At 43.8% G+C, this 19,505-nt stretch overlaps 1 protein-coding gene across 3 annotated transcripts in view; it reads right to left on the minus strand.

The window, feature by feature from the left end:
• MAP3K13 (mitogen-activated protein kinase kinase kinase 13) overlaps positions 1–19,505 on the minus strand; it is a 137,154-nt gene that overhangs the window by 12,959 nt on the left and 104,690 nt on the right. For all 3 annotated transcript variants that reach the window (XM_031968072.1, XM_031968073.1, XM_031968074.1), the window contains 2 exons: positions 18,494–18,596; positions 1,765–2,324 (listed from right to left, as the gene is read on the minus strand). In XM_031968072.1, coding sequence (XP_031823932.1) covers positions 1,765–2,257 — 493 coding nt within the window. In that variant the 5' untranslated portion in view covers positions 2,258–2,324; positions 18,494–18,596. The remainder of the gene's footprint in view (positions 1–1,764; positions 2,325–18,493; positions 18,597–19,505) is intronic.

Consider the following 19,505-nt stretch of genomic DNA (forward strand, 5'->3'; position numbering starts at 1 on the left):
GGGTCTAAAAGACATTCAGACTGAGACCAGACAATTTTAGGCCAATTTTAGGCCAAGTCCTTCCTTTCTGTTAACAAACCGTAAAAGACAGAAATGGCAAGTGACAGGCATGTCAGGCAAAATCACTCAAGGAGGCACTTTGGCTGACTTTTTTTTTTAAGGGAAGATACTATTTTTTTGGGAGGGGGGAAAGGAAATGAGTCAAAACATTTCAATTTTTAAAAATCTTTTTGAACTGAACATCATCTAATGGCCTCATTTTATTCAGGAGGAGACCCAGCAAGAGGCCCTTGGCCCTGATTTCCTCATTTGAAGAAGGAGGCTGTACTAGCTGGTTTCAGGGATCCTCTAAACTTCAATCCATGATCCACAAGATCCCTCTATGGGATCTTTCCCTGTGTGACCTTCGTGGGCTGTAAGTCTTATAGAAGGTCATGTGCAATTTACACTTATGTTTTTCATAAGCACCGATTCACGACTCCGTTAACAATGAATGTGCTTCTCTTTGATCAGCAACTCCAGAAAATGTCATTTTTGTCTTTTGTTACCTTGGCTAATCTGAGATATATGAGGTGAAACCTCAGGTTAGTTCTGATAGTCATTTTTCATGTAATAAGTGATCTGGAACAATCTTTCATGTGATTGTTCCTATTTTGCATTTCTTTATTTCAAAACTGCTTGTTATATCCATTAAGCCACTTACCTACTGGATTGGTATGAAGTGTAGTTTTCAGTTTCACTGACTTTTGTGCTGTTCATGGACTTTAATCTCTTTTTCTTGAGAATTTCTAAACTTAGACTAGGAACTTTTTAGAGCTAGGGGACTCGGGATGGTATCTGTAATGTCTTTGATTTGGGGAACTTTTTTTAAACTTTCTTTTATTTAATATTTTTATTTTTCCTCAGTTACATTTAACACGATTTTTTGAGTTCCAAATTTTCTCCCTGTTTTATTTCCTCTCCCTTCCCTGAGATAGTAAATAATTATTTTACATATAGTAAAACAAAAGATTTCCATATTAGCCATGTTATAAGAGAAAACACAGACCAAAAAAACTCCCTGATTTGGGGAATTTGGTATGAGAACTCTCTTCTCAGATGCAGGTCACCCTCCTCTGTAACTTGGAACACTGCCTGGAACACAGAGATTAAGGCATTTGCCCAGAGACATCCTGTCAGGATGGGACAAAATTGAATAAAAAAATATTCATGTCCCCGATCATGGAAGACAAATGGAAAGGGACTTTGTTGAACGATCTCAGCCTTTAAATAAACTGTTCTGTTCTTTTGTGGGTGGGACAATAAAGTAGCCCAAGAGGGGGAAACATAAAGCCAAGAGAAGATGTCTTAGCCCCCCAGCCCTCTAATGAGGGGCCACTGGGGTTGTACCAGAAAAGTTGAAAGGATTTGGTGGGCTTTGGGGGCTTCTCTGCGGTGAGGAAAGAAATAGGTGAGGAGTGAGAGGCTCCTCTAGAAGTTAGTGGGAGTAACAGCAGCACTTTGGACTCAATGCCTCAGGCTGAAATCCATGTTCTGCTATTTAATCTCTCTGGGTTTGTTTCCTTCATTTGTAAAGCTGGGCTCCAGCTTTAGAACCTCATGGCCTCTGAGATGAAGTCCAGTTCTAGAACCAAAAGCCTCTGAGGCATAGCCCAGCTCTAGAACTAGAACATCTCTCTCTGGGCCTCAGTTTCCCTGTCTGTAAAACGAGAGGGATGGCTGTTCCCCCCAGATCCCCAGGGCTCCCCACAATCCGGCACATACCTTGCTGTTGGAGCTTGTAGTCTGTGGAGTAGGCTTTGCCTATGATGTTCCACACCGGCCTCAGGCAGCCGAAAAGTCCTTCGAGGAAGCCGCCGCTCCCGCTCCCTGATCTGCTGAATTGGACCTTGATGTCCTCGGTGCCGCTGGTGTTCTCCCCATCGCCCGCGTGACCGTTGCCCTGAGAAGTGGCCATCTCAGATTCCTCTTGTTCCCTGAGCTGCAGGACACTGTTCTCAAAGTGGTCCCTCGAGTCCTCACTGACACTGGTGAGGGCAGTTGTGGCGATGGGGCTGGTCAGGCCCTCTGTCAGCTCGGCTCGCAGAACCCCCTTGTCTCCCACGTCCTCAAAGAGCTTGGGAGAAGGGTGCTTCCTGGGGGACGTGCGTTCCTCATGGAGCCCGCCAAAAGCTCTGTTCTCACTCAGGGTCAGAGTGGGAGAGGAAGCCCAGCTCAGCTGCTCCTGAGGGCTGCTCATTGTGCCATGGGTGTGCATAAGAACTGGGGAGGATGTCTGGAGAATGACTTGAGGATAGTCCCGTAGCAAGAAAGGGCTTCAGGATCTAGGGAGAACAACAAATGAGGCATGTATGAGTTTATAGAATCATAGGTCTGGAGCTGAGGAGGAATCCCTGGGGGAGGAAACTGGGTCCCAGAGAACTGTGGCATGTGTGGGTTCCTGACTCTACATCCACTGCACTCTGCGTTATTGAACTGGGGGACCCCTAGTTCAGTCCAGGAGGTATTGTCAAGGATTCAGATCAGCAATGATGGACAGAAGCAGCTACACACAAAGAAAAAACACTGGGAAATGAATGTAAACTGTTTGCATTTTTGTGTTTCTTCCCGGGTTATTTCTACCTTTTGAATCCAATTCTCCATGTACAACAAGAAAACTGTTTGGATCTGCACACATACACTGTATCTAGGATATACTAGGACATATTCAACATATATAGGACTGCTTGCCATCTAGGGGAGGGGGTGGAGGGTGGGAGGGAAAAATTGGAACAGAAGTGAGTACAAGGGATAATGTTGTAAAAAAAAAAAAATTACCCTGGCATGGATTCTGTTAATAAAAAGTTACTATAATAAAAAAATAATAATAATAACTTAAAAAAAACCAAAAAACAAAACAAAACAAAAAACAAAACAACAACAAAACAAAAAGGATTCAGATCAGACTGGAAAGAGGCAGAAGGGGAGGGCCTTGTACAGGTTTCCCAATGCTGAGCCAGTGGAGAAGCTGAAGGACACTATTGCTTCCCTCATAGTCAAGCAGGAACAGAATCTCATCTGAGCCCTTTGAGAGATAGGAAAAAAAAAAAAGGTGACCTTCAGCACTGCATTTATTGGAGGGGGTGAAAAAAAACTTATTGCTTATTTGGATCCACACCCCAAAGTCCTTGATAGAGAGTGAAGAAGGAAACTGGAGAAAGTTGGGGAGACTTCAGCACCCTGGCTAGCTCCTTCTTCTTGGGAACAGTTAGGGACTTGAGAGCCTTTTTGTTTAATCCATATTGGACAGGAAGTCCTGAAACAAAAAACTGGACAAGCAGTCCAGTCCAGGAAGACGTCTTAGAGACCAAGAAACAGTCCATTCCATTTTCCTTCATCAAGCCTAAATGTGCCTCTTTGAAGTTTCCTCTACAGTCCCTGCTCTCTGTTCTGTCCTAAACATGGAAAAGCCCTCCCAGTTTTTGAAGATGACTATCCTGCTCTCCCTGAGACTTTTATTCTCCAGGCCAAGGATTCCCATTTGTTCAATTGAACACAGCTCTTCCCATCATGGCTGCCTTCCTCCTCCCTCCCTACTATTGTCCTTCCTGAACTGTGGAGTCTCATTTCTGAGCAGTGGCCAAGAGTGGAACCAATAATATTCTTGTTCCAGACTCTAGGTCTCTTTTACTGAATCTCAGGTCAATAGGACCTTTGTGGTTGTTCCTATATCAAGGCTCTGCACACACTGGGCTTGCAGTCTTTATTCCTTCAACCTTCCAACCTCTTTTCTCCCTAGCTAGATTTAGAACAAGAATCTTCAAGCTTATGCATTGGACTTGGGATCAAAAAAGGCAGATTCAAATCAGGCTCTGACACTTAATAACTGCATGATCATGGGGGTAAACGGGAGAGACATGCACATTTAGGCTTCATTTGGCCTCAGTTTCCTTATCTGTAAAATGAGAGGGGATGGAGCAGATCAGCTCAGGTTATCCTTCTTTCTCTAAGGTTTATAATCCTAAATCCATTTACTCTCGGGTCCCTGCTTTATTTGTAAAATGAGACAAACTAAATTTGAAGCATTTGTTCTTGCTCAGCATTGTTCTCACCATTGGAAGCCATACATGGACTTCATTATGTACTTATACAGAAAAGCAAGCTCGACAAAACAGATTCTTAGCACCCCAATTATCTCTCTCCTTCTATTACTATCTATAAAACAGTTTTATTTGGTGTTAGGCAGGTCCATAAATTTTTTTATAAAGAAAGACCGGCAAAGTCAGAAGAAATAAATTCAAATCCCACTTGTCACTCATATTGTCTGGGCTATGACCCAGTAAGGGAATCTTTCTGAGACTTGGTTTCCTCACTTGTACAATTTACAATTTGAACTCGATGGCCCCTGAAGTCCCTTCATCTCAAGAAATCTAAGAGCCAATGCAGAGAAGGATCAGGCATGTAGACAGATTTTAAAGTGATTTTTAATCATTTCACAATAATTTTTCCTATCTCTGCCACAATATGTAAAATATATATAAATGATTATAAGGAGATATCATAATAAATAAACAAACATTTTCATCCTAGTGTCTCTAGTATGTGCAAAAGCTTTCTGTCATTTGATACTGTTTGGTCCTCAAAATATTCTTGACTTCTGCTCCTTCTAGAGCAGAGCGAAAAGGGAAAAAGAAGGGGAGCAAGAGCAGTTTGCTCCCCGGGTCATATGGGCATGCTGCCAGCCACCTTGGCTCTGCTCCAAAATCGTAGAGAGGAAGACCATCATAAGATGTCCTATAATTCTCATATTTTCATTTGAACTCAGGATATCTTATGATCGGTATTTCCTCCCTCGATTAATATATACTGATGGGAAAAGTGTGTGATTATGAGGATTCAGTAGAAATGGGGGTGAAATTAGCCAATTTTGATCTTTGACCCCTAATAGAATTTCTCATCTAACTATAGTGAGATTTAAAGCTGAAACCTGGCTTTATTCTTTGCATTCTTTTCTATGCTGCTCTGCCATGCTAAGCATAGGCACCATCTTGCCTGTTCCTGAATAAAGTTCTGGATATTCTGGTGCAAATACCGAGATTACTCAGATGGCTCTGTGATCTCATCTATTTTTCCTTCCAGCAATAAAACTCACCATCCATCTCTGCTATGTGCATTTCACACAGATGATTAGAATATTTACCATAAAACAGATATTCTGGTAATCTCTTTCATATTCGAGTATCATTTTTTTAAATCAATATCTTAAAACTAAATTACTTATTTGTGGCCATAAGACCAGAGGGTCAGCTCAGGGACAGACTTTTCCACCCAGACCCCATTTTAGTTTTGTTTAGAAAAAAAAAGAATAAATAAACATGTCTTTCCCCCAAATAGAATAAAAAGAAAACCATAAAAATATCAAATATTATCTACATATTTCCAAAACAAATGTACCTAATTCTAAGAAGCTTGCGAATAGATCATACTCAGAGGAAAGAGCCTGAGTCAGGACCCAGGGTTGAATCTTGACTGCTCTTTTTCACCTGTGTGACCCTGAACAAGTTTCTTAATTTCTTCTTGTGTTTCAGTTGCCTCATCTGTACAGCGAAGCCCATAATATCTTAGGCAAGAATATGTTCTGATTTCTCCAAATCTATAGTACAGTGAGCCATCTGCAAAGTTGAAACTATACTAAATAGTGCAGAGAAGGGTGAGTAAGACAATTCTTGTCCTCTGGTGTTCATGAGCTGCAAGGGAAATCAGAGATTTTCAGGGACCTAGAGACAAAGACTGGGGCAGTTTAGATCCATTCTGGGACGAGGAACAACCTATATCATTGTGATCTAAAGAAGGACAAAGACCCAGAAAACAGGCCCAGGAGGGCAAGAAGATAGAGCTGGCCAGCAGTTAACAAGCTGCCCTGGACATGGGAAATTGGATGCTACAATAAGAAGCTTAGCAGACAAGCTGATTGCCGAGTTATCCCAGAGGGAGACCCAGCTGGTTAGGAAGGCAAAATGATTACTGAATTATTCAAGGAGACCTAGTAGTATAAGAAGCCTACGGTTTCAGGAGCACTTTTATTATAACAAAGAATTAGAAACTAAGAAGGTGTCCGTCAACTGAGGAGTGGTTGAACAAACCGTAATACACACACATATACACTCATATAGTGGAATATCATCATGCGATGAGAACTGAAAAATAGAATATTCAGAAAAACCTGCAAAGACCAATTAAACTGATGAAGACTAAAGTGAGCAGAATCAAAAGACTTAATACAATGTTAAAGCAATGATTTTTTTAAAAAAAATACCACAGTCTTAAAAGATTTTGAAATCCTGATCAAAGCAATGAGCAATCATTTGGTTCCAGGACAATGCCTGTTACTTACCTGCCATGAGGCTGTGAGCTGGGGAATGAGATGCTTGAACACTGTTTGAATTTCTTTTGCTCAACTAGATTGTTCTTTTTTTAAGTTGATAAGGACGAGATATGCAATGAAGGTGGCAATCATTTAAGAAGGAAAAAATGTCAGAATTTTTTAAAAGTACAAAAGAAGATTCTTAAAAATTTAATAGTACAGAAAGAGATACAGACAAGCAAGATAATTTTGAAACTAGCATGATAAATTTAACAGTGCAAGTTAAATGTATTAGAAATCTGTGCTTTCACGTATAATTCTTTTTATGGAAGTATTCATGTTTGATGATGTTTGTCAAGTACAAAATTTTTAAAAAGGTGTATTTTAAATTTGAAAAAAGCTTATTGGGAAATCTGATTGCTGATGGATGAGTTATTCATGAGGGAGACCCAGTAAATTAAGGAGCTTAGTGGGCAAGCTGATTGCCAATCTAGCCATGAGGGAGACCCTGCCGATTAAGACCTCAGCAATCTTGGGTAGGTTTTGCCCTCCCCCTCCCTTTTCTCGGAGGAAGGCTCTGGGGTAGCTTTGACAGGCAATAAGCCGGTCTCTTTGGAACTCTATAATATAAATGGAACTCATTGGTCTAAGAGAGCAGATTCACCCTCCAGTCTGACAAGGGAACAATGCTGGTAGGTCTACTGCAGACAAGATTTCTAAGCAAGGTAGGCAGGTGGCCTTATCCTTGCTCAGCCGTGCTTGCTTTTAGGCACAGCAAACACAGCCAGGAAAGGCTCCTCTTCACACTGCTCAAAAACCTGACACAAGTCCTGGACCATGACGCCAGGGACAATGTTTTCTCCAAACTTTGCATGGCCTGAATGACCCTGCCCCTCTTTTTCTTGCTCTTAAATGAATAGTATTTTTACCTAAGGACTACATGGTCATGGAGGGATCCGTGATGAGAAAGGGGAGCCAGAGAGCAAGGGATGCTGGAAGAAAATCACCTTACATGAATATAGGATGGAAAGAATGGAGATTCTCCCTTGCCTGAGCTGAGAAAGTGGCAAACCAGATGCCCATGTAAGGGAGCCATGAAAAATGCCACGAAGGTAGAGAAAGGAAGGAGGAAGGAAGCCATCAAACAGCAGGAATTAGCCTAGAGGAGGAGGGAGAATTCAAATTCAGGGCTACAAATGGCCTAAGGAACTTACACACTTAATGGACATTTAATCAAGGGGGGGAGTCTTCATCTTCTTATAATCCTCTTAATAAAGTTTTTCCCTTGAAATCCACACATTGGGTTTTAGAACAGATAACATTCAACTAAGTAATTAAATGTTAATCAATGTATAATTTACATGTTTTCCCAGTTATCCTGGCTGGGGACTACAAGTCAGTAAAGGGACAAGTTCCTAGAGATTGTGTGGGCCAGGTCGGGTGCAAGACCCTCTTCCCAATGCAGTTAACTAATCAGAGACATCATCAGGTACAAAGAGAAAGCATTTATTTAATCCCTGCAGCTCTAGGCCCAGGCACACACTTGGGAGCTATCCCAGCTCCCGCCATGTGCTCCTGGAACCTGACCTGCTTCCGGCTTGTCCAGGGTTTAAAAGCAAAAAACTGGAGCCTTGTCATTGGATAGACTAACAGGATGTAACCATCCTTGACCAAGGATCACTAATGCTGGCTGCCTCCCATGGTCCCGTCACTTCCTGCAACTGCCTGCATCTCAGGTTCAAAGTTCATTCCTCCAGAGAACAAATGACTCCTCAAGGTTCTAAAGTTCTGGGAACAGGGATCATGTGACAATTCTGAGAAATACTTCATCCAATCAGTCCCATTCAAGATTGTCCCCAGAAACAGGGGGAGGATTGGAGCCGTGGCTTAGAGAAAAATGGTTTGTTTGAAGCCATCGTTTTGAGAAATCAATTTATGATCAGTAGGTTCACCTGAAAATATGATGAGTACAATGTACCTTAGGATTATGGGAGAATGCTCTGTCGCTACTATTCTTATTATGTCACTTTAATAAATGCTACAGATTTGAGCTGTGTCAACTGGATAACTGGGATAGTCCTTTGGGCACAGTTCCATATTGCTCTCCAGAATGGTTGGATTAATTCACAAATCCACCAGCAATGTCTCAGTGTCCCAATTTTCCCACATCCCCGTCAGTATCTGTCATTATCTTTTCCTGTCATGTTAGCCAATCTGAGACGTGTGTAGTGGTACCTAAGAGTTGTCTTAATTTTCATCAGCCATGTTTGACATATATTGGACTAGGGGAGGGCGTGGGGGAAAAGGGGGGGGGGGTTGGAACACAGGGTTTTGTAAGGGCTAATGTTAAAGAATTGTCCAGTTTTGAAAAATGAAAAGCTTTAATAAAAAATAAAAATAAAAAATTGTATCAGAAAAAATTTTTTTAAAATACTTTCAAAAAAAAGTTTTTTCCCTTCAATTACATCCAAGACAGGTTTTTTTTATTTTAATTTCGAGTTCCAAATTCTCTCTCTCCTTCCCCTCATCTCCTTGGGAAGGCAATTTGATGCACATTAACACGTACAGTCATTCAAAACATATTTCTACACTAGCATCTCCAGAATAAATTGCAGCTCCTTTGTCTGAAATTCAAGGCCCTCCAAAACATTCTATCATCTCCTATACTCGCAAGCTCTCTATTCTTGTGCCAAGGAAAATCACTCTCTGTCCCTATCCCTACCCTGACTCTAACCCTAACCCTGAATGCCTCCTGACTCTGTCTGCTGAAAACCCTAAACTTCTTTAAAGCCTAACTCAAATGCCAACTTGTACCTGGGACTTTTCTGATCCCCCCCAGCTGTCCTATCGCTGACAAATGATTTTTCCTTCGTATATACGCTGTATTTACTTACATATTTCCCTTGATAGAAAGTAAGCTCCTTGAGGGCAGGGTCTGGTTTTAGTTTCTATATTGCAGGCACAGTGTCTTATAGGAAGTGCACAAAGGAGGTGTTTAAAACAGACACATAGATGACAAAAGAAAATAAGCACTGGCTTTGGAGTCGGAGGACCTGGATTCAAATTCTGCCTCTTTGACTTCCTATCTAAATGTTCCTTGCAAATCAGTTAATTTCTCTTGGCCTTCTTCATCTAGAAAATGATGAATTTATACTATTTGGTCTCTGAGGCCCCATCCAGTGATAAATAAACCAAATCACTTCACCCTTCCTGGGCCTCAGTTTACCCATGTGTTGCACTCATTGGTTTCTGAGGTCCTTCTGATTTTAGCTGTATATGCCCATGTTCACCAGCATTTTGCCTCCATGCCAGATCTCTTCCCTCATTACTTCTAGTAATGTTCTTGCTCCACACCAAATCTCCATACTTGATTTTCTGGACAACTGTGCCAATTCTCCCTACTCTTCCTGGTCTAAGGTGCAAGGGGACAAGATAGGAGTGGGTGCCAAAGGACCTTATGGAAGATCTTGTTGAGTTGGAAAATCCTCATTCTCTGAACATGTACAGTCTGTCTCTCAAGCTCGCTCACTCTCAATCTACCTCACTCTTTTTCATTAGCCTCTCTGTCTTAGCTCCAGTTTACCCATCAGCCATAGTGCTAGAAGTGAGCCATCCCAGGCAGCTTCAACATCATTTGGCCTTTTCCATGGACCAGGCTGACCCTATCCTTCTTCTGAACAGTTTTCCATGATTTTCTGAATCTAGCCTTAAAGGGATCATCACAGTACCAACTGTACCGTAAAGCAAAGTTGTAATGGGCCAGAATTCTGGCCCTTAACAAGGTGTTAACTCAGTGGAATTGATAAGACAATAGTTATCTGGTTTAGCATGGTGATTGATAGTTCTCTAGTTCAGTGCATGTACTTAGTACTTAGTATAGTTCTACAAGATTCACACCTACAATGACCTGTGATAGAGCATTTGTTGGGACAAACTCAGCCAGAGACATTCATTCCATCTCACACCATCATGGTGGCTCGAGGCTTGAGCACAAGCCCTCGGACTCAGACATTTATTCCATCTCACATCATTGTGGTGGGTGGCCTGTGCTCCTGCATTTTCCCTACTGAAACCCAGTCCAAGTCAAGTCTGAAGACTTCCAGAAAGCTAGCTGAGCCCCACGCAAGGAGACAATAAAGATTTTTGGACTTTATCTCAGGCTGTTCTCATGGTGATTACTCTGCTGAAAGAAGGCTGGTGCAAGACCTCCAGAAAGCTAAACCAGAACATTACAGAAAGTAATGAGCAAAAAGGAGAAAAGTGAAATGTGGATACTAAGAGAAAGAGGGAGAAATAGATTGCCTAAGTACATTTTGGGCCATATGGCCTAAATCACTCTCCATCCTTTCTTCCCTCCCAGAGGGCAAAACTAGAGACATTTTGACTGCATCCAAACAGCTGGTACTGGGCTGGATCACTTCCACAGGGCAGGATGAACAAGTTCCCAAAGGACATAGCAGGCCCATCTGGGTGTATGCTCCTCTCTGGCACAAGTCAAGGCCTGGTTGTTTGTTCTGAACCATCAGGAACCTTCAGGAACCCAAAGGTTGCTTGTCCTGAGCTTTGAATAGCCTTTCAATGCCCGGAGGACTTCCCACCCCCAAATCCTACAGCTCTACTAAAACATTTAAGTTTCAGGAACTGGACTACAGACACTGAACAAATGGTGCATTGCCCCAGCTTGGCAAACCTACTCCCTTCAGCAATTGCCACAGAATCCCAGGGTTGGAAGAGACCTCAAAGGTCAGCTGGTCCAAAATCTGCCAGGAAAGGCATCTTTTTTACAGTACACTTGGCCTTTGAGTCTCTGTTTGCCTACTCTAGGGAGGGAGGACTGTCTACTTCTGAGGCAGCTCATTCTACTTGGTCAAAACAAGCAAACCCAAGTCTGCCTCTCTGTGATTCCTCTGGCCCTGCCCTCTTCTCTCCTCTAGGGCAAAACATAACAAAGCTAATTCTTCCAATACCAGCCTGCTTAGTTCTGCCTCAGTTTTCCTAAATATTCCCAGGTTTTACAGCTGATGGTCAACAACTCTTCATCATCCTCAGAGGTTCCACCCTACCCAGGCTCCTTTTTTCCCACTGTCTTTCCCAAAATGCAATGTCCAGAAGTGGACACAATGCTCTGGCTCTGGTCTAGCAAGGGCACTAAGAGCCCTCTCCCACTCTTAGAGCTTCTGATCCCAGATCTTACACTGATCGAAACACCTCCCTTTCTCCTCAGCCCGCACTTCTGTTTTCATGTCTTTTCTTCTCCTCAGGACCTGCTCCAGCTACGTACCTGAGCCTCTTCCTTCATGAAGCTTTCCTTGATTTCTCCCAGTCACAAATGATCTTTCTATCCTTGCAATATTATCAGCACTTTGGACATCTCCAGCACCTTTGATAAATGTGATTTTTTTATGTCCCAGAGGCAAACTCATGTCTATTCTTCTCTGGGGCCCGCCAGTGAGGAAGAGCCCACTAACTCCTAACATAACCAGTCTATTTACACTGACCCTAAGTACTCCTTTTTGTGACTTCCACCCTGTGCTCCCGGGACGAAGGAGCATCTGTGTAACCTGAGTGGTGTGTCATTGTGCATAGCAGTTGAAAACCTCGGTTCAAATCCCACCTAAGACATTCAGCTACTGTGAGATCATGGGCAAGTCACTTCACCTGTCTGCCTCAGTTTCCTTAACTATGACTTTGGAGGATTGGATTGGACAAGATGGTTCCTGAGGCTCCTTCCAAATATAGCTCTGTGTTCCTCTACTCTCTTTCAAGCGCAATATATGAAAATATTTGCATGAGCCCTCTCTTCTCCAAGCTAAACATGTCCAGTTTCTCCCCCAGATCTCCCACGACCCATGTTCCTAGCTTTATATACTCCTTTATATGCTCCCTAAATAGTTGAAGTATGGCGTCAGAAATGAATACAACATACCAGATCGGGGCTGACCAAGACACAGGTCAACAGGAAGTCCTCATTAATCCAATATTCTGGTTAATAAATAGCATACAGATCACCAAAAAAGTACTCAATTTAAAAAATTTATGATAAAACAAAAAACACTGAAAAAACTCTTGAACATAACCAAAAATCTTGTGAGATATTCAGGTGCCCATAGTGAATGGAAATGTGGCACTGCCACATTTGGCCACTGCCAAAGCTAAGAACTTTTTCCTTAAACTTTACTGGGGGCAAAACAACTGTAGAAGGGTAAAGCAATGTTCCCTTGGCTGGGAGCTGTAAGCTCGTTCCTCAACTCTTCTACTGGACTCAAAGTTGCCCTGTCATGACTGTATCAAGACTGGGAACAACTTGAGCTTGGGCATTTCAGGCCTCCTAGGGCTGGCGGCTGCCCATGAGCCACAATCAGGAGACAATTATATCCTAGATTGGACTCTCCCAAGAAATCTCATCCCTTCTATAGGGGAGGCACTTCTCAGATGAGAACCCTGAAGCTCAGAAGGGACATAATGTACCCAGGTATTGATCTCCAATGTTGCCTGGAAATGATCTCAAATGCTTTTGCTATAGAGATTTTGTTTTGTTCTTCTCCCTCCATCTTCACCCCCTACCCCGCACCCCAGAATCCTCAAACACCACTGGTGGCTTTGTTGAGTGTTTAAAGAACTTTACATTCTAGAAATTCTTCTGGATCAAACATAACCCATTCTTATTTCTTAAAGTCCTTTCTAGGTAATAGCCCTCTACCCTAGGGAACTGAATGATTTCCTTAATAAAGAAAAACTACTATCCTTCTGGATATGACACAACAGTGTCAGTGTCTGACAATATATTTACTATTTGATCTCATTAGTTTCCCACCTCTTGGCAGGAGAGGTTCAGAGATCTAGATCTAGGGCAAAAGGGACTTTAAAATCCATCTAGTCCAACCCCTTTGCTTTGCTGAGAGGAAACTAAAACCCTCAAATCAAATCCTACTGGTGGCTAAGGTTTAGGTCCTCTGAGCCTACTGCTTCATTCTCTTTTATTATAATCTTCTTGATATGGTTTAACTGTGTTTCCTCTTTGTCAGTCACAAAATTTGAGTATTTGAAGAAATCTAGGGCCATCTTGATCAGCCCATTAACCTCTAAGTGGAGCAAACCTATTCCTAACCTTAAAGATTCCTTAAAGAACATCTTTGAAGAACCAGAACATCTTTGTCATCTGGCCTCTGCAACTTCTTCCTGCCATCAGCTCTCATTCTGTATCGCTGTAATTTTGTCCAACAACTTTCTAGTTGCATGTACTTCTTTAAGATTTCTTCACAAATTTTTTTTCCATAAGCTATTTATCAAATACTGTCACGCACAGGTTATCTTCCATCCCTTTCATCAGGTTAAGTGACTTGCTCAGGGTCACATAAATAGGAAATGTCCAAGGCCAGATTTGAACTCAGAAAGATGAGTTTCTTGACTCCAGACACAACACTTGTATACAGCAGCTGTCCCATAAATGTTTAAATGCCCAATGGCACTTGCTAGACTTACAATGTGGGGACTAGGAAAACCGTGGTGGTACATTATGGTATGGCCTTGGAAAGAGCATCAGACTGAGGCCCACTGCCATTCACTAAATGGGGCTATTCACTTCCCTTTCTCTGCATCCAATCTCCCTGAAGCAGGTCTTATGGCTGTTCAGAATAGCTCCCTTCTGCCTGACCCCCACAATGGCCTGACCTTAAAGCTATCACTCAATCTGACTCCTTCTCTCAGCTACTCTTTTAGCCATTCTTTGAATCCATCCTGCACTTCCCCACCTGGTGTCACTGCTTCTATAGTTCCTTCTCTTTTGAATGCTCTATCCCTTCATCTGCAACCATCCTTCAAGGCTCAGCTCTTCCATAGTTTTCTATGATTTTTCGATTGTGATATTACTCATTTCCTCTCCCCATATTGTATACTTCAAATTTAGATTCTACTTATCAACATACAATTATTAGATTGCTATTATGTGACTAGCATTTTATACCTCTCCTTCCCGCCCTTCTTGTGCTGAATGAACCTGGGGAAGAGAAATAAAGTGAGAGACAAAAGCTATTAGAAACTTCTGTCATTCTGACAATAACTTCTGGGGCACAAATTGGTAATATCCCAACTTCTTGAACTAATGTAATCAATTCTGAACTCTGGATCCAATGTCAAAATTTTAAAAAATACCAACAATAAACTCAACTAAAAAGTTTAAAAAACTGAACACTAGAATGCTACTCCAGCCTTGTCAATGTATGCTACTTCAGCATGTTGAAGTTGTCTAATCAAACACTTAATAAGCACCTCCTATATTCCAGGTATAAAAAAGACAAAGATAAAAATGAAAAAGTCCATAAAACTTTGTGGGGATGGATAACTGAGCAAAAGAATGAATGATGCTGAAAAAGTAGATGATGAAGATGAAGATGAAGATGAAGCTGGTGGAGAAGAAAAGGGACAAAAGAGAAAACAAGAACCAGAAGATGGGGGAGATGAAGACGACTAAATGGAATAACCTATTTTGAAAAATTCCTATTGTGATTTTACTGTTATATCCTCTAGGATCTCTAGGGGCACAGATTCATTGGGTTAGGCAAATGTAAAACACCTCAAAGGCCCCCTAGTCCAAGCACCATGTTATGCAGATGAAGAAACAGAAGCCAGGAGCAGAAGTAACTTGCCCAAGATCACACAGGTATTAAGTACCTGTTGTGGGATTAGAACCCTATCCACAAGGTGATGGACAAGTGGTGGGCTTCAGTTTCCTCCTCTGTAAACTGCGGTTGGATTGAGAGTCTCTGGGGTCTCATTCAGCTTTATATCCAAGGCCCCATAATCTTTCTACTGTGCTACACATAGCTCTCCGATTCTCTGGGGAACCTCCCATGCCAAATCCAAGTGGTTCATTCCTAGAAGTGGGAAGGACCAATAAAGATTAAGTGGAGGAGCAAAGCGTCCTGTACCCGCCTTCCTGGCTTTCCCCACTTGCTCTCTGAATCCTGTGGCCTCAGCCATTAATGTCACTTGAAGTTTCGCCATCTCTTCCAGTCACACACCTGTCTCAACAGATCTTTGCATCTTCCTCAGCACCAAGGACAGCGTTTGATGCCCAGCAAGGCAGCCCTTAAGCACTAAACTCAGTTGAACCTGGTTCAAGGGATGTAACCACAACAATAGCAGCTTGATATTCTGGGGCAGGTGCCCTAGAAGCAGGGGTAAAGGATGAGCTCTGCTTATTTGTGTGACTTTTCTATATGAAGGAAAAACAATTTTAGTGTAAAAATAAATAAAAACTAAAAGGAAATAGGTCAGCTTTTTAAAAAGGGAGAGTCACCATCACTTTCCTACTAGAGATCAGATTTGCAGGTTTAAAAATATATAACTAGTTAAGAGTCCGGTTATATTGAAGAGACCAAAAGCTGAGGGAAAGCTTTCTCTGTAAATCCCAAAACCAAAGAGGACTCAAGCTCCTGCCAATTAGGGGAACATTTGTGAAGAGCCCGGTTCAATCCCCCCATCCCCACCCAGTGGGACCACACAGCCATTCCAAAAAGGCAAAAGGCAGAGCGCTGATAGAGATTATTTAAAAGCTGAACTTTGTACAGTGTTCTCAAATTCACAAAGTGCTTTATGCATGTGGTCTTCTTCTACCTTTGGAACGATAGGACCTTGGGAATAATAGGTATTATTGTCCCTATTTCAGAGCCTTGTGCTTCTTCTTTGATTTTCGAACAGATTAAAACAACCATTTCTGTGCTTAGGAAAATGAAGAGGATCTTAGCACTGGAGCTGGCAGGAATCTCAGAGTCTACCCAAACCAACCCCCTTATTTAGTACTTGCCCAATGTCACCCAACTGTGATGGAGCCATGATGAACTGGGGGGAGGGACAAAGAGGAGGCAGGAAGGTTAATCAGGAAGATGTCATAGTTAAGGCTGTGGCAAAAAAAAAAAAAAAAAGGGAAGGAAACATAGGTTGGAGATGGATGGGAGGCCTAATCCAACAATTAGATCGTCAAAGGTAAGTGCCAGATTGTCAGCAGGACAGACAGGCCTCCCAAAAGAGGAGAAATATTGATGTCAGGAGAAGTGGAGCTTGGGGTTCAGACATGCTCAGAGCTTGGGGCATAGGAAGCTGGAGATGACAGGTCCTGTGGTCCAGGGCAGAAGCTGTTCTAAAGCCCCCAGGATGGAGATGGAGGCTGGCTTCTGTGGGAAGGTAGCCATGAATGAGGATTGGGAAAGGGGGAGGGACAGTGTGAAAATCCCTTCAACGGTCTGGGTCTCAGTTTCCCTAGAAATTCTGAATTCCAACTCTGAATCTTTGTTTCCCCAAGAAATTGATCCCTAATTTTTCACTGTTGACATGCTGGGGAGGAGAGATGGGATACACATGGCTGCAGAAGTGCCAATAAGATTTTTTTTTTGGTAAGAGGGGGCGTTGTTTCTGTTTCTAGGACTGGGAGTCCTAAGCTTGCTTTTAATGCTCTTATTTCTGCTTTGCCTTCTTTTTCTGCTGACAGAGTTTTATTATCTTTCTGGTGATATTTTAATCAAGGAAATGCCCAGAAAGTGTGTACAAGAACACCATGAACTTGGGCAGAGCAGAGATTTTGCCCGGGGGAAATTAATCATTCTCTCTTGGATCAGATCATTGTCCTAGAATGTCCATTTCCCTTTGCACCAGAGAGAAATCGATACAAGTTACTGAATAATTCAGGGAGAGCTGGCTCGAGTTTCACTGGGAAAGAAAACTCCGCTGCGCATGGACCAGCGCTACTCGTCTCTGGTTTGGTTTTTTTCCTAAAGGATTCTCCCATATTGTTGTTGTTCAATCTTCATTTTCTAAGAGGACTGTTCTAAAATGAGGATGAAAATGGTCATTTTCCAAACACTTCCTAAGATTCTACCAGGAGAAGCAGAACATAAAACAGTTGTAAAGCAAGAACAATGACCTGCAGAAATCGGAGGCAGAGAGAGCCTCCTGGCTCATCTGGCCTCCCACCCCTCAGATGAAGGAAGTGGGACCCGAGAAGGGGAAGCGTCCGAGGAGTAAGAAGCAGAGGCAGGATGGGAAACAATCAATAAGCATTTAGTCTGTGTCTTTGGTTTTGCTGGGGATGTGTTTGAGAGTCTTTTAAAGGAGGGGGAGAGGGGAGAGAGAGAGAGAGAGAGAGAGAGAGAGAGAAGGGAAAGGAGGACAGAGACAGAGAGAGCTGGGAAAGGCCACCAGGGGGTACTGCAGTGAACAGAATGCCGAGCCTGGAGTCAGGGAAAGCCGAGTTCAAATGCAGCCTCAGAATTTATTGGCTGTGTGATCCTGGGCAAGTCTGTGGGGCCCTCAGCTAACAGCTGGGGTCTGGGCAGCTCTTAGTCCAAGGAGGAGGGGGAGCCTTGGGCTTTCCATCATGGCTACCCCTTGAAGGCCAAGGTTATCAGAGTCTTGTCCTAGGAGCAGAGTAAAGGTTCTAAGTGAAGCCCTCTTATGGGGAGGACTCGGGTGTCCAGGGAGTCACTCCGTGGTGGGGAGCCTCCAGGGTGGCAGAGGGACCTCCACTGTGCAGCTCTAGAGCCAGGGGCTCCTTCCACTCTCCCCCGCTGGGGGAGCAAGGGAGCCCAACGTTGCCCGGTCCTTTGTCTCCCATGAGTATAGACAGACGACATCAGAAGGAGCTCATTGCTGTGGGCCAAGGCGCAGTGGGGAGGGTGGATGGACAGACCAAATGTCCAAAGCTAGGCCTTGCCTGTTGGGAAAGCTCAGGCTCCTGTCCCATCTAATTTCCTGGACCAGCTGACCCCGCTTCTCCCTCTCGGCTCCCTCACACCAGGGGTTCCCTGCCCTGGTAGCCATGGCCTCTCCAGAGAGAACTCCCAGGCCAGTCTCCTCCAGCACGGGCCACCCTTTGGCTCGAAGCCTCGGGGTGAGGCAAAGGCTGCAGGTCTGGGGGTCAGAGACTCCCCATGTGATTCGCAGTGGTCATTGTCCCTCTGCCCATTGGGCAGCCGTGGGACCGGGCAAGTTCACAGTGACTGAGCAGTTGCTCTCCACAACAAGCACCTACTATGTGCTTTGCCGAGGATTCACACACAAAAACAAAGTCCAGTCCCTGCCCTGAAGGAGGGAAGAGGCGAGCACGACCCAGAAAAGGAAGCACAGAATTATCTGAGGAGCAAAGACGCTTCCTACCTTCATGCGGTATGTTCCCAGGTCGGTATTTCCCTCCCCAGAAGAGTTTAGCGTCATCTGCAAAGATGGGGCGTTCAGTGGGAGCTCCCGTCTTCCCGATTATCTGCAAAAAGATCAGAACACGATCAGCGTGTGCAGCCCTGATCCTGGAGGAAGCGGGGCCGGGCGAGAGGGGACTGACCCTCTGAAGAGGACAGCTTGGCCGGGACCAGGGCTGTGTCAGACGGTCCCCGAGGCCCTTCCCACTCCTCATCGCTCTGGCCAGACAGGAGCCCAATTAGAGACCCGCTCTTGGGGTGACTCGGGGAGCCGGATTACAGCGGTTGGCCCGAGGTCTGGGGACATGACCTGAATCCCACGGGGCTGTGAGTGGTGGAGAATGACAGCTGGTGTTTCCATAGCAACCAGGATTTGCAAATTGCTTTGTAGACAAAGACTCAGGAAATCCCTCAAACGGCTTTGAAATGGCCTCAATGACTGCGACTCCCATTTACAAGGGAGGAAACTGAGGCTCAGATAAAGGTAATGGGACTTGCTCATGCCCTACTTAGTAGGGACAGCTAGGGGGCACTGCCAGGCCTGGAGCCTCAGACTCTCCCTACCTGGGAAGCCCTCCCGAACCTCTGCCAAGAAAACCCAAATGGGATCACAAAGAGGCGGACATGACTGTGGGTGGGAACAAGAAGCGCCAGCAAGAAGAGCATTTTCATCAGCCCAGTCCCAGTTCTCTTTACTCGAGAAGAAAGACCACTGGCTTTGGGACCCGGGGACCTGCATTCAACTCCTGGGTGACGTCCCCGCGCCTTTTTGACCCCATTTCCTTCTCTAGACCTCTGACCTTCTGTCCCTGGGTGGGGGGGGGGGGGCAAGGAAGTTGCCTATGGACAGAGATGACCTGTGGGCCTCTGGCCCTTGGCTCCTGTCTTTTGTGCATTTAAGTTAAAGCTGATTTAAGTGACTTTTGTTCTAAGTTTGAGGCTCATGACTGACCTGACCTTCACCTCCTATATTC

Source organism: Sarcophilus harrisii, chromosome 4 (assembly GCF_902635505.1).
Source record: "Sarcophilus harrisii chromosome 4, mSarHar1.11, whole genome shotgun sequence".
In the NCBI taxonomy this organism is placed as follows: Eukaryota; Metazoa; Chordata; class Mammalia; order Dasyuromorphia; family Dasyuridae; genus Sarcophilus; species Sarcophilus harrisii.